At 37.9% G+C, this 15,422-nt stretch overlaps 1 protein-coding gene across 1 annotated transcript in view; it reads right to left on the bottom strand.

Moving 5' to 3' along the window:
* Positions 1-8,115: 8,115 nt before the first annotated feature.
* Positions 8,116-15,422, bottom strand: part of LOC107680790 (isthmin-2-like) — a 21,030-nt gene continuing 13,723 nt past the window's right edge. Inside the window, exons 4-7 of the mRNA XM_016476837.1 lie at positions 15,223-15,422; positions 11,668-11,805; positions 9,865-9,933; positions 8,116-8,662 (exon numbers count right to left, since the gene is read on the bottom strand). The exon at positions 15,223-15,422 is cut by the window's right edge and continues 20 nt beyond it. Coding sequence (XP_016332323.1) covers positions 8,145-8,662; positions 9,865-9,933; positions 11,668-11,805; positions 15,223-15,422 — 925 coding nt within the window. The 3' untranslated portion in view covers positions 8,116-8,144. The remainder of the gene's footprint in view (positions 8,663-9,864; positions 9,934-11,667; positions 11,806-15,222) is intronic.

Raw genomic sequence — 15,422 nt, 5'->3', positions numbered from 1 at the left:
ACTTATGAATGGAAGAAACTGCAACGCGCAATATAGCGGAGTATGTCCCGCCTTCTAAATGAAAGAGCCAATCGCTGATTGGTAAAGTCATTGCGTCACTGCAACTGCTGTTAGAAGCTCCAGTTCCCATAGAAACCTGAGACTCGCGCTTATGACTGCACTTGTGCATTGGTTGGTCTAGCCTGAAAAATAAGCTTTTTAAATGCTATTTGAGCATAAGCAACAACATTCATGGGGCAGTTCATTTCAGATTTTGTTGCTGATTTGAAATATGCAATTTAACTGAGTTCAGAAGGCAGTTTTTGAGATTTCAGGATTCCTTCATTCATTTAGATAAGACTTGGATGCCCGAAATAGCTGCCCAGAGGCGTTGCAAATATGGCCGCCAAGTGAACAGACTTTCCTTGAAAGGGACTTTGGATCCACCCACACAATCGGGAATTCCGCGCGAATGATTTTCACATAGATTTCGTAACTAGTTCAAGGTGGTCACATGGATTCACTGCGTTGAACAATAGAAAGCTGCTTGGTTTGAAAGTGACTTCAGTGCTTCATAAATCGCTACACTACTAGCAATAGACAATGGAGATGTTTACCTGTGAAACATTTCCTGATATATATTATATATTCCTGTTTTCCTATTGGATAAAAGCGTCTGCTAAATGACTAAATGTATATGTTATCGTCCTCCAGGTGAAAGGATTTGGAGTCTGTTTAAATAGTAAATTAGCAATAGTTATAGTGATGCATGCATAATTTTAGGGCCGCTAAACTGATGTAACTATAACAAAAATACTCTTGCCTATCCAATGAACACTGGATGTGTTTACTTATGACACACTCTGATAACACATTAAGTCTTAGAAGCTAGAAATAGGAATTTAACATATTCCTTTATAATAAAGTGGGACAGAATCAAGCAATAGCAGAACACAGACTTCTCTATTAGCTAGCAGTACATGGTTTGTGCCGCGAGCTGTACTCAGTCAGAGCAGGAGGCTTTGATCTTGGCTCATCACGGTCCATTCCACCAGCACCCATATGGACTCACTTTTCTCAGGTCTGTTTTGGATCTCTCTCTCCCTTATTTATAGCCCCAAAAGTGGTTGTAAAACAAGCCCCTCTCAAATGTTGCTCTCATTCACCAATGCTTGCAGTGATGCTTTTGCCCTGACATTCAGCAGCATGTACTACAGTTTTCATTGACATGAACGTCATCATAAACCAGAAAACCTCACACTAATTTTGTTACATTAATCACAAACAATATATGCAATATATGCAAAAACAAGAACTGGAGGCTCTAGATTTAAGGTTCAGTGACTGAAAAAAATTCAAAGATTATAGATCAAAGATTTTATATATATATATTTATATATATATATATATATAGCTGCTTTATATGTTTGTGGAAACCATTAAGTATTTTTTCAGGATTCTTTGATAAAGTTAAAAAGAACCACATTTATTTGAAATATAACTCTTGTGTTACATTATAAACTTAATTATTCCAAACTTTTGACTTGTAGTAAGTATTTTTTTTAAATCTTTGAAAAATGAATGGTTTGCAGTACATTGAGAAGACATATGCTTGGAAATAGACTTCCTAATTATTCATAATGTATGGGCAAGAGCAAAGGCCATAGTCGTACATGAAATAACCCAATTTGGTTGTCTGTCTTTAGAGCATGGTCTTTATGTTTGAGCAATGTCCTGTGACCATTCACTCCTCTATTTATTTTTGTTTCCTCTCGTTGTGAGGGACAAAGAGCAGGCATCCCTCTGGCCTCCTGGGGTTCTCCGGGAGGGGGGTGTTTTCTATGCAAATAACCCCAAATACAGGTACAGTTATCTTTGCCTGACTCCCTGCACCCAGTTTCAAGCCACCAAGCTTTGAGTTCACCGTGGGAGCCATCCATGGAGGGCTGACCTCTAATAAATATTCTGTTTTAACTCTATAGCGAGTGTAATTTCTGCTTGTTATTTCCACATGATAGAAAAGAAACATTACGACGAGAGCAGTGGGAGGTCCAGAGGGTGCCATGTTCACTTCAAAGGGTTTCAAATGCCTTTTTAGTATTTAACTGAAAATATTACACATACAATAAAACACTTTCCACTAACTCTAACTGATGGCTTATTGCTTTTTGTAAATGTTTTAAAGCAATTCTGACTTATTTTTTCCTGTAAAAGTTTTTTTTTTTTTTCACAAGCAACTAATGAATAAATTAGATTATATAGTTTTCTCAAGAATATGTGAAGGTGTTGTTGGTAGAACACATTTACAATTGGATCTCAGATTACAAAAATTACCAGAACCAGATGACATTCAGTTCAATTAATGGCCTCACATGCACATTTTTCCACCAATGTGGAGTCCACATTGTGGACGGAATATCATATTAAACTCCGACAGGGTTTCCTGTCTTACATTTAAAGGTGCCGCAAACACTGCAACTGAATCTGGTGTCGACTGTGCTCTTCAAATGACTCACATCATGTCATGAGTCATTGAGACCAATTGTTTGTTTGTTTTTTAGTGACAAACATTCAGCTCAACCAGTGTGGTCTGACTCCCGAACAAAAGATTTCAATGAGTCAGTTAATTTTAGTGAATCAAAAACAGAGCATGACAAGTGAAGTCTGATTCCTGAATGAATTACTCTAATAAGTATTTCTTTTTGTGAAGCCACCTGTCTGTCTAAACACTCATTTTGCATTTGTTTGATAAAAGTAGGCTACACAACAGATCTTGTGGCAGGCGTGACGCCACTGGACATGCGCTCCATAACTAATTAAAAGAGGGGAATAAAATATAAGGTAAGGTGGAAAATAGGTAAATAAGTGTAGATTTGCACTGTTCTGTTTGCTTACGTGCATCAATCAAATCTTGAGACAGGTGAAAAGCGTTTGGTTAATGGTGAATATTGACCTAGTGTGTGTACGGTTGTGGCTCCTGCTGTCAGCAAGGGATAATCGCTGCATTTGGGGTAACAACGACGGAATAATTTATTGTGTAAGGTGCCAAGAATATAAGGAGACCTGGGTTGCACTGTCTGTTCGGGCAGCTGCATTTAGCGGTGCCTTTACCGATCACCTCCATTGTTTACAGCATTCGGCACAATCGTCTGTGAATGACGTCACTTCCTAATATAAATACACCCCAGTATAGTCCCGCCCCTGACACTGATTAACAGGCTTCCGTGGAAGGCATCGGAAATTCAAACGCTAAAGGAATTGAGTTTCCATTTTGGCAGGTTGCATGCGCGACGCAGAGAGAGTGAAAAAGCTGACTTGGAAATTAATATTGCTATATAAATATGACTAAATATTGCTATATAAATATATAAATATGGCTCATAACTCGTAAATGAACTTTGCTTTTCCATTTCACTATGCGTTCGTGAAAACTCAAACGGTAAAGCAAGATCTGCAGTTGCGTTTGGATTATGTCACAATTCATGCGTACACATATGGAAAACGCAATTGAAAATGCAATTTGCAATTCCTTTTGAAAATAATTCGGAATATCCTTCCATACATATCATTTCAGCAATGAAAGAAAGCAAACGTGGAGACTGTAATTCTCCAATCACAGAATACCTCCAAAACGGCGGTTTCACCCATAATGCACTTCAGTTATCGCGGGTTGTGACATCATCTGTCAAAGACCATTTCCTGAACAAATGACTCTAATGAGTCAGTTCTTTTTTGTGAAGCCACCTGTAAGTAAGACTGAAAACCATTGAAAGTCAGCGTAAACACTCCTTTTGCAAGAACTGTTCTGCATGTACTTATTACTGACATTATCTTAGAATTTAGCAATGGTATTATATATATTTTTTTCTCTCAAATATTTATTCCATAAAAGTAATGAATCATTAATGGTTAAAGAACGAAACCTGTTAAGTATTGTAACCAGAATCATTTCTTCTCATACCTACTTCTGGGTGGTTGCTTCTGAGTCTATGGGATTTATTTGTTTTACCATCCAGTGGAATATCATCTAATCATTTATAGAAAAGTAATAGCAATTGTTATACATTGTTACATAGGCTTTTGACAGACAACCTGAACATCGTTATTGACAACCATTTTTGAAGGATGAGGAAAAGGGCATCAGTCAATGAAGTGAGAAAAATGCTTCTGAGGTAGACAAGACAAAACTGCTGAGGAAATCCACTAATTGGGCTCCCAAAGAACAGAAGGGGAGGGGGAAAGATTACTGACCTCCATTGCAGCACCTGACTTGGACTTGGTTCAGGTTGTGTCCTGGCTGAGCATTTCAAGCGATGCTTAATGTGAAGGCAATTAGATTATTAGTGCAGCAGACGGCAGTTACATAGCAAGACTGCTATTCAATGATAATCACTGCAAAAACCCTTCAGGGCTTCAATCTTGTTACCTAATATGTAACATTAAGAGTAGTTCTAATAAAGACATGATACTAAACCAGTTGTCCAATTCATTTTGCATTAGCTCGACTTAAAGCTAATGCTTCTTTTCATCCAAAAACAAAATGTTCTTCCTCTTAATTGGTAATTGAGAAAAGCAGGCAGCACATGTGTTAAAGGCAGCCTGGGAAATGAGAACACTAATCTACGGTTACCCCCATCATGCTCAAATTGAAAACGACTGGTGCTGGTGTCCGTTTGCTGTGACAGCTGTCCACACTTCATATTTTTGCGCTATTTAAAACCTTATGAGATGTGCAACCATTTTACACTTGATTTTTGAGATTATTGATAAAAATAAGATGGCTTTTAAGCAGGGTGTGGGTTGACCAAATTTAAGTTCTGGATTTTAAATTAACATTATGTTCGGTATAAAAACGTTAAAACAGTACAATAAAGTATTTTTAAAACATATTTTACTCAAAAAAGTTGCTCATATTTTGGGACTGTTGAGAGTTTATGAATTCACCTGGTATTAATTTCAACAAATTCATATACTCAAAAGAAATCTCTTCAACTAAACAACATGTTTATACCCAGGACACTGTAATTTAAGCACACATGACATTATCAAAGTTAGATTTATTATATCTGGACACAGAGTGTTTAATACAAAGAAAGATGTAGAAGTAAAACGGTTTGTAGTATGGCACTCTCCTTTTCACAGACCAGAATTCCCCTATAAGACAAATAACTCAGAGTCATATAGTGCATAGAATTATTTGATTATCCACTTCATAGCAATGAGTTACCAAATCAAAAGTAATAAATACTGTACAATGATAAATCTGCCGTTAAAAATGACATGCCAAAATTTTACATTGCATACAATATCCTTAAACAACAGCATTTGTTATTCATACCTTTACAATAACATTTTTATAAAATCAGTAAATTGTACAAGTATAATTCAATATATGATTATATATACACATATATATTCCAATATCAATATTTAAATAAAGTGCCTTTCTTTTTGAAGCTCTGAAAGGTGAAATCTTACCATCAAATGTACTTAGAAAAGAGTGTATGTGTACAACCAGTATTAGAAAAAAGTACAACATTTTCCATTTTAGTTATACCTAGTTTTACAAATACCCACATTCATCGGTTTATTCACCAAAAATATTGACACACAAAGCCAAAGTCAAAACTCAGGTTGGTAGGCACTGCGAGTTACTTGTGACAGAACCAACCCAGGCTCACTGGACATACATGCCTGTGGCGACATTTCTGCAAAATATTGCATTGCTTCTTACATGTTTCACAACACCTTCAAAGTGAAATGTCCATTAAGTGGCAATAAACAGATACATTTAAATCTGGAAACATTCTATTGCATTGGTTGTTGTACATTGTGGCAGTTTGGAAATGAAATGTTCGGTGAGTGGCAATATAGGTTAAACAACATATCACCTACACTAAACCTTACCCAAAACCTAACCAACAGTGTAAACAAAAGCAACTGAACTGTAAAATAAAAACATGTACTCTGAAGCAACCATGCCATTTTAGCTTGCTCGGAACTTGTACCAGAGCACTGTACATCGCAAGTTCAATGCAGTACCAGGTGAGCAACCAAGCAAGTTTACTACATTAGAAAAGCCAAGCATAAGGAGTGGATTAAGTGATGCAAACATCAAAATGTATTCATTTACTATTCATTCTCTATGATAAAAGTGTTTTTAGGTCATGACATAGTATTGTGCAAGGAATCAAGCTTAAATAAGTCACTATTAATTGATAATCTGCCCATGAAATCATAATTTGTGTGAAAAGGAATAAAAGTTGTTGCTGTTTTACTGTCACCAGTGTTCATTTCAGCTGTAATCTGCAGTGAACTGTATGCATAGGTATGTTTTCAGAGTTTTGAAAAAATGTAGGAAGAGGCACGTATTTCTAATGAGCATAGGTTGGACAGAACCAATGCACATACTACAAAGATCATAAAATCCATGCCTGTAATATTTAAGGAAAATATACTATCACTAAGAGCAGGATATCTGAATGCTTCCAACGTTCTCACAGCTGGACTGAATGACATTTTCATGGCTGGCATTTATTGTTATCTCAATTAAAATTTTTCCACGGTTTTGCTCAAGTCTGACAGGGATCATAAGCGATGCTAATGTGCACTTGGCTCGTTCCTACATTTGGAGATCTTCTCCTGCAGAGTTTAGTGTTTCTTGCAAGCTGTATGTATTTTTCAAGCGAATGCAAATACCTTGATTATCTTTTTTAAGTTTAGAAGTTTATTTAGAGTTAGAACTTAACTCTAGAGGAATGTAGATCTTAAGATGAACCAAGCAGATTTTATATCAAAGTACCTTGTTCAGAATCACAGCTGCATTGAAGACCCTCAGAAGTCTTTACCTTGCAGTAACTAACCTGGGATTTAAACCAAGAACCTTCTAGTTACAGGTTCAACATCACTCAATGCGCATCTGCAGCAGCAAATCCATGCAACATATTGTACTCTTTTTCATTTATCTAGTAAAAAGACTGAACTGAGTTTTCATAGGACAATACTGTGCTTAAAATCACAATGTAAGATATTATCAAAGGTGGTTGTTTATTGCTACATGGAACAGTTGTCTGTCAGCAGGAATTTAGAAATCAAATCACCAGCATTCCGTGTCAACATCTCACAAAGAGATCATGACAACACTTGTGCTGAAAAGGGCGGCTTAGGTCCTTCAAACTTCATCCCATGTAAGCCTCTAGGCTTTGTTTGGGACTCAAGGATGAACTGAGACATTGAAAGAGCCATTGTATTTAAAGATATGTTCGTTTACAACAAGTGTCACCTTCACCTCACCTTTACAGGAAGACTTCAATCCATCAACCAAGCTCTGACAGCCCCCCGCACTGGTGTCAGGCGGCTGTCTCATATTGCATTCAGTACAAAGCTGAGTTGTGTTGAAAACAGAATGGGATCCAATTATACTTCAGATTTGAAAAAACAAGCCTCCCAAAGCTGAGGGATGTCTTCTCAAAGGCAAGTTCAAAAAAAGGTTCCCTATCGCTTCTCAGATTCCCTAATTTTGTTCCACTACAGCACTCCGCGAAAAGGTAGGTCAAAGGTCAAATCATCCTGTATAAATATCTATCCAATGACACAAAGTCTGTGTATATTTGGAGTAACAATATACAAACTCTAAAGAGAAGAACTATTCTCAGAAATTTGTTGAATTGGTTTGCGAATGGTGCGGCTTGTGTTTGATTTGTTTGGACTGATCTCGCACGGATTGGAGCGAGGCCAGGATTGAACTTCAGGTCTAAAGACAACAAAATAGGCATTCTGTTGCATTTTTGAATATCTCACAATTCTAGCAGCTTTACTGGAATTCCTTTAATGATGGAGCAGAGTATTTGAGGACACTTAAGGAAAACAAACATGTATCCAATGAAAATACAGCGAACCTGTTCCAGAGAATGCCATTGAAGAACTCTTGCTGAACTTTGTTTGGAGCACGTACGTAACATCACAGAAGAAAGAAGTCAGAAAATTGCATCATGATCTTCCAATCTGGGCTTTGGACCAACATGTTAAACCAGTGTTGTTGCAATTGAGCTGTACAAAACAGTTTGTTACAGTATCTAAGATTTAGTCTCCAGATGAATCTCTCTAGAGGACTCTCCAGAATTAAGCAAACACTGGTTGATTTGATGTGAAATCCATGATCTGGATCAGTACTCCCTGGCCTCCTCTAGTTCATTCATGTAGACGTCTTCCTGCGGGTTCTCAACACACAGTAGACCATTATTGGGAGGCCGAACCGAATGAAAGCGGCTCCAGTCTCCTTTACATAGGATCCATGGAAGAACGTCCACTTTGTAATGAAGTTCCGGTGAGAACTCCGTACTGATAAGGTTGGGGGCTCCAGCCCCTTTGCCTCGAGTGATGAGCTTCATGTGATCATCGTAGCAGCAGTGCTGTGCAGCCAATGTGGTGCTGTCAAAGGAGAGCATCGAGCGAACGCAGAACTTTGCGGAGGGCTTGTAAATGTCCAGCCTCTCCTTTGGGCCGCTGGCGTCTCGCCAACGATAGGTCTTTTGTAACTTCCTATCAAAAATGTTGACAGCACTGTAGACCACCTCGGATGGGTAGATGCAAGGGCAGTTGGGTAGTTCGGTCAGTACCTGGTGTAGGTATTTCTCGAGGAAGTCGTTCTTGCAATTCAGCCACTTCTCACAGCTGTCAACATCTACAGAGTAATCAGATCGATTTATTAACGTTGTCAAAAATATTTTTTATATATAACTTTTTGTTAATATTTTAAAAATATTATATTTCATATTATGCCAGAAGAAATTATTGAGAACCATGGCCTAACACGCAATGGGGGTTGTCTCAGTCTTCTGCCAAAACATAAAGATACAAAAAATATGTGCTGCAGACAGCGGTCATGCTGAAACATAGCTGTTATGTACATTTATGTTCCATTGTAAAGAGATAAAAAAAAAAAACACTTTATCCTGTTATGTTTTTAAACTACTTTCATTATTATTGCGGTTAAATGAAAAGAGCTATTACATTCAATATTCAATGCCAAAAGTAAGAGACCAACAAAAAACTCCAAAGCAAACACCGGGGGTTTTGGAAAAGGACTCTTTATTTTGTGGTCTCAGTAACACTCTCTGTGGAGTATTTGTGAAAAATTTGAACGTCAGATCTTTTACAGTCTAACAAGACTCCCACAGAGTTCCTCCTGCTGCAGTCTCAGAGGAGAAGTTTCTACAACGACGCTGATTAAATGGGTTTTGAACTAGACATTAAGTTATATGAAAGCTAAGACAACAAATCTATAAAGGTTTCAACTAATAAAAGAACACACTAGAAGCTTGAAAGGCAATTAACTGAAGCCTCCATTAAGAGATTCAGTAGTGCAGTATGTTGCAGATAGCAAAAATACTAGTTATATAATTGGCAATAGTTACACTAACAAAAAAGTATCGAAAATTACCTTGGTACTAACAGTTTTTGAACAGTGTAACCTGGCACTGTAATGGGTTTTTGGACATGTGTTATGCAAATACCATCTTCTTCTTTTTTTTCCTGAAATACTGAAAATGTTCAGGTTTTGGGGTTTTTTTTTCTCTTGTTTTCATACTTGCTGAAAAATGACTGAAAGGTAGTTTGACCAATAGTGTGCAGGTATTATACATAATTGACCAATCGTGGTGGGCAAGAAGGTGGGATCTACAAAGAACAATGCAAATATGGGTACACATACTGTGTGAAGACTTCAGAGTAATTTTTGGCAATTTAGAACTCCCAACTAGAACATGTCTGGAAAAAGAGGACGTATGGTCACCCTAACCACATTTAAAAAGTACTATGGTACCACCAGAATACTGAATTGCTGAATGACCACACCACAGAAATACACAAACAAAACCAACCAACCTGTGCCAAAAAGTTCTGTGCTGTTTGCCACTTCATGAGGAGTAGGCTCTGTCACAGGAATTATGTCATCTGTAGATGTAATAGAGAAGATATTTAAAATCAACATGAAATTTTAAATAAAAACACAATATGATCTTAACAACCCTCCTGAAAATAAAAATCTCTGCCAAAAATAAACCAAAAATCAAGACCAGTTTAGCTAGCAAAAGTAAGCACAATTCACTGAAATTTACTGACTTTCATGCTGGTTATCCACCATGCATAGGCAGAGCGTGTGTAAGGCTGGGCCAGGCTTAGCCTTGCCCTGGCCATGGGTCTGAAATTAACGGGCTGTTGCGAAGAAAGTGAAAATGAAATGGAAAATGTTGATTGCGGCATTAAATTTAGATATGTTCATTCGGGATATTTCTTTTTACATGTTTACAGCGTTGCGGATTATAACCAATCAAACACGATTCTGTTGAGCTTATGAACACAATGGCCAATTAGAGGCATTCAGATTAGTCATCGGTGAAACATTTTGTTCAGTGCACGTGCGCTCACTGACTGAATCCTGCACTCTTGTGAATTCTCTCATCATAAACAACAAAGTACAGATATACATACAGCATAAGAGATTCATTCATTATACAGTGTCGACAACTTCACTGATCATAACGGGAGTGTTTTAGTGTTTTTAGTGCTTAAACTCGAGCTAGTCTTAAGTCATAATGTAATGTTCTTTGATAATGTAAATGTTCTTTGCTCGCTTTCTGTATATAATTGATTCACTGTTAGAATAACTGTGGAAATGAAAGCGTTATAATTAGCAACTTAAAATGTTTTTCTATTAAACTGTGATCATGTCAAATACAAATTCAGTCGTATTAAAAATATTTTATGACATGACACCCATATCTGGTACTTGCCTAAAAAGAAGGGTTTATGATGTGCATATAGTTAATAGATTACACAAACTTTAGGCTACTTTTAGCCTTACCCAGGAGTTGTTTCACACTCCGCCTATGCCACTATGGCTACACTAGTTAAGCTGGTCTGCCAGCAACAATAACGAGTTTAACCTGGTCCAGATCAAGGGGGCTAAAGTCTGATTTTTCATCCCCTTCTCAAAACTACACCATCTGTCTGAAAAAAAAGCATGTTTTTTTATAAAAAATAGCAGTGTATATTACATCGCAAATATTTCATTATAGCAAATAGATGTTTTTTCATTGACCAATTTATTTCAGAAGGCGTTTGAAAGTATTTTAGATGGCTTCTAAAAAATATTTCTCCTATTACCTCCTATTATATTATATTATATAACTCCTATTATAGTTGTGTTTTTTTCAGGAGCTGGAAATGTTAAAATTGATTGTTCTATGGTGTTTATGTAGATTTAGCACTGTAGAGCCTCACATAGCGTATTTGAGTTTGTAAGTGAACTGATTTTGTGTGTAATGCCCGTTTGTGCATGGCAGGTTGTGGACCGCCCTGTATCAGGGGCTTTTAAACTGAAAGCCCTCATTGAGCTGTCATACTGAAGCCAAGTAAACGCCTGCTGCTCTCAAAGAGCAGTTTCATAGTGTATACAGTACACACACAGAAGGCCAAACTACTCCTTTTCAAACACGAGTCTGGTGTTTCTGGTGTTTGTTCGACTTCTGCATGCCTGACAGAGATGAATGAGAGGCATTAGTGAAGTTTTCCATCACTATCAGCATAATTAGGAGCCGGATGGAATTAAGATCAAGATCAATAGTGAGTAGTGAAGTGCACTGTGGGATTGCAAAGGCCTATAAGTGACAGCACTGACAGTCTCACCAGGACAACGCTCTAAATCACATGTCCGTGATTCTGTGGCAGTGCAGGCATAGCCACATGAACGAATCCTCTTTTGATTCCCGTGTCCACAGGTGACACTGCATGGTGACCAGTCGCTCCATTCTTCCTCCTCATATTCTGTAGATGAAAAAAATAATGAGTGTAGGAAATCTGTGACAAAAAAGGATGACCTTTTCTACAGTATAAATTGAAACTAACGAATTCGTAACACAGCATCTGGGAATGGTATGCAATGCAGGTCAAACCACAAATGAGTTGGGATTAATGGTAAAGGAATTTCTTACTCAACATAACAAGCTCCTGAAAGTGAAATCTTCAACTAAAATTACACCTTTAAATTCAGTCTGCTTGCATCTGAACTCTGTGTAACATCCAACATACTGGGATTGACAAAGAAATAAATCCAAAAACAACCAAGATGGTAAGTGCATCTCTCTGTTGTTTGCATAAGAAAGCTAATGATGCTCAACTAAATTAATATTGCGTATTTCTCTGTAAAATATAATCTCTCTAATGAACAAAATGTGGGCCCTCCTGGCAGGCCAGGCTTGCTTTTTTTGGTAATAAATATGTCAGAGGCAAAGTCGGCCACTTACAGCTGTGAGAACTGAGCCAATACAAACACTTCAGCAGGAAGGCAAGGCCTAATAGCTTAGATGCTTTCCAACAATGCTCTCTTTCCACCACCATGCTAAAGAGATTAAAGTTTCAGAGCAATCCATGGTGGTAGTGATGGAGAGAGAGAAGATTTGGAGAGAAATAAGAGCACTGTTTCCTCGCTAATGTATTTTGGCTGCATTGTTGTTGGTTACCAGGTGTTGTTGCTGATTCAGAGTCCACATTCTGATGATGAAGACACCCACTCATACTGTCACAGCAAAGAAAACACTGATGACATACCCACTTATGCAGGTTCTTGCAAATTGTTTGAATAACTTTCTCAGAATTCAAAATTCTTGAATACTTTAATTTAATTGGTATTTATTAGGTGTTTTCCCATAAAAAAATCTAATATTTTCTACAATTTGCAATTTTAGAAACAGAATTGTGTAAGATGAGACTTTTTTTTTTCTAGAAAATACATCTAAAAAAAAGTTTAGTTTAATCCCCCCGGTTTAAGGATAAACGGCACTACATTTTGTTAGATTTATGCTTAAAATAAGAAATACCAACTTTATTTATTTTTAGCGGAATTGAGCTTGGTAGCCCTGTACAGTGTAAAATCTGCACAAAACTGCATATTAAACATCATATGATGTTTCGATACTGTGTTGTGTCACACAATGTCACTGGTTTGCGGTGACAAAGTGACCAGACATCCATCATTCATTTCCAATGAGAGCAACACAAGCGATCGAGACCACACACACTGAATAGACTTATATTTGCTATCATAGAACTTTGTTTCAACTAAAATGCACAGGCGCTGTAATAAGTTACTACAGTAAAACTGTGGTAAATACTTTTCATAAGGGCAGTGGAGAGGAAAAAACGACCTAAAGCTATAACATTCTACAGAGCTGTTGCCGAACATGGCCTGCCTGTAATTCTGTGGCTCACCATAATTGCAGAAAAGCGCTTCATTACTGTACGCCTCTAGAGAAGACCACATCATTAATAATGTGGCTCATTTGCCCTTCTCTGTTTCCCATTCAGGCTTGTTTGTACACAACACACTCCTACTCTGGGTACACTCATTAGGTCTATTTTAGAGCAGGGGATCCATTGGGGCAACAGAGAGAAGCCGGTTCGGTTTCGTACCCACATCCTCAGAGGCTCTCCTGCTCACACGACCGCAGCGAGCTTGCTGCAATTGCTTCTTTTTTGACTGGTTGTTGGATTTGACCACACACCACCAATGCACTTTCTCTCTAATGAAGCTGACAGAACATGGTGGAACACAACCTCAATAGAGGATCCCCCTGCAAGTCAATGACAAATGGAGACGAAAAATGCCCTTGTGAAATAAAGCTGGTTAAAGGATAAATGTAAATTCTGGTTTTAAAGCCATTGCAGCATAAGTTAAACTCCAAAGTTTTAGTTTAACAACCCAATGAGAGCTTATATGTGCTTTTCTGTTCAGTTCAAACTTTCTGCTAGCCCTTCTTATACTAGTATTAGTATAGTAAGCAGGGCTGACAGATCTAAAATGTTAAAAAGTCTAGTTAAGTATAATCAAGACAGGTATACCACATGTTTTCTACTAAATAAACACAAAGAAGAATGACATTAATAATTTTCATGCATATGCACCAATATAAAAAACAAACACAAACACTCATGAGTTAGGGTTAAACACTACCACTACTAGTCATTATTTCATTCATTAATTGGTGCCTCCTAGAGGCAGAAAAATTACCTAAAACAACTTTGAGTACAATATTATACTTCCCAGCAGTTTGATGTTTGCCAATTTTTAAAATGTCTTACACATAAACGAGTGACTGAATGCTTTAACAATTTCCTCGGGCAGTGAATATAAATTTGGTGTGGAAAAATGGAAATGACAGACAAAACAAAGGCAAAAAACACTTTAATTCCAAAGCCTGAGAACTGCCATGAATTCCAGAGAGAACTCAAAGGGCTAGGCCGTGTGAATCACAGCGAAGCGCCAGTCATGGGACGAAAACACAGCAGACGCTTTCTTTGTCAGCCCAAGCATGCTGGCCTTTCTTTCAATCTACTGTCTAGTTGAACACAAATATTAGTTGTTTAGCCAGCAAAGAGACCCCATGCTGCTCTTAGCAAGCGTCGGGCCCAGGTTTCAAACAGCCACGTTTTCCGAGCGCTGGTGTCAACTTCAAAGAAAGGACACACAAAGCTGATGCTCAAGCCCTCTGTCACTAACGTGAACCAGACGTAGCGTTGAGTTTCCTCTTGCAATCCCTTATTCAATACTTTCACTGTGATCTTTTCTTCACCATATACTTTGAAAAGGTTCAGAGCACTTGATGATAGGTTGAGTTCTGCTTTTTAAAGATAAAAATCGCATTAAAATGGTATTTCAGCACTACAGTCTTCCCCGTATGTAAACATTTTGAGGTAATGATCTGCCTAACCGACAAAGAAGCAGTCTAGTGGTGAGATAACATGCGTACCACAACTAATATTGTGATGTATTAGGACACACAACACTGGGTCACCTTTTACTGTTTACTGCTGATAGGCGTCTAGAGAAAGTCTCAGGAAGTGGCGACAGAAATGACATGTTTATGTAGCAGTTCTTGATTGCAACCCTTAAAGCATAAATCATAATGTCAAGACCTAAAGAGGAGGCTGGGGCCCGCATTGCTGAGGAAATCAGCTAGGCATACGTGCCCCGGCATTCCAAGAAGCCCCAACACAAGCACTGATACTTCCGATAACAGGGCTGAAGAAAAACAAAAACTAAAAAACTCAGGGTCTCCAATTACACAGTTGGAAAAAAAATATCAAGACAGTTTAATTCAGGTCAATTATTATGACTTTTCTTCACTTTTGCGCAGCAATAGGGATGCGTCCAAACTCTCACTGGCAAAAACTACCCGTGCTTACCGTAATTGTCCATGGAGTCCCAGCTCTTCCATCGTCTGTTCCAGTCTGCACCCACACCACTCAATAGAGAATCTTCTCCCTCATAACTGAGGTCCTCCCCATTCTCCTCCAGACTGCCTTGCTCAGGACCTTCTTGACTGGAGTCATGATATTCCCAGAACAATGGCCAGAAGAGCTTTTTATGGCCCAGCCACTCTTCC

The sequence above is a fragment of the Sinocyclocheilus anshuiensis genome, unplaced genomic scaffold (genome assembly GCF_001515605.1).
Source record: "Sinocyclocheilus anshuiensis isolate Anshui unplaced genomic scaffold, SAMN03320099.WGS_v1.1 scaffold869, whole genome shotgun sequence".
Classification (NCBI taxonomy): domain Eukaryota; kingdom Metazoa; phylum Chordata; class Actinopteri; order Cypriniformes; family Cyprinidae; genus Sinocyclocheilus; species Sinocyclocheilus anshuiensis.
Note: the sequence above shows the minus strand (reverse complement) of the source record. Positions and strands in the feature narration are given on the sequence as shown.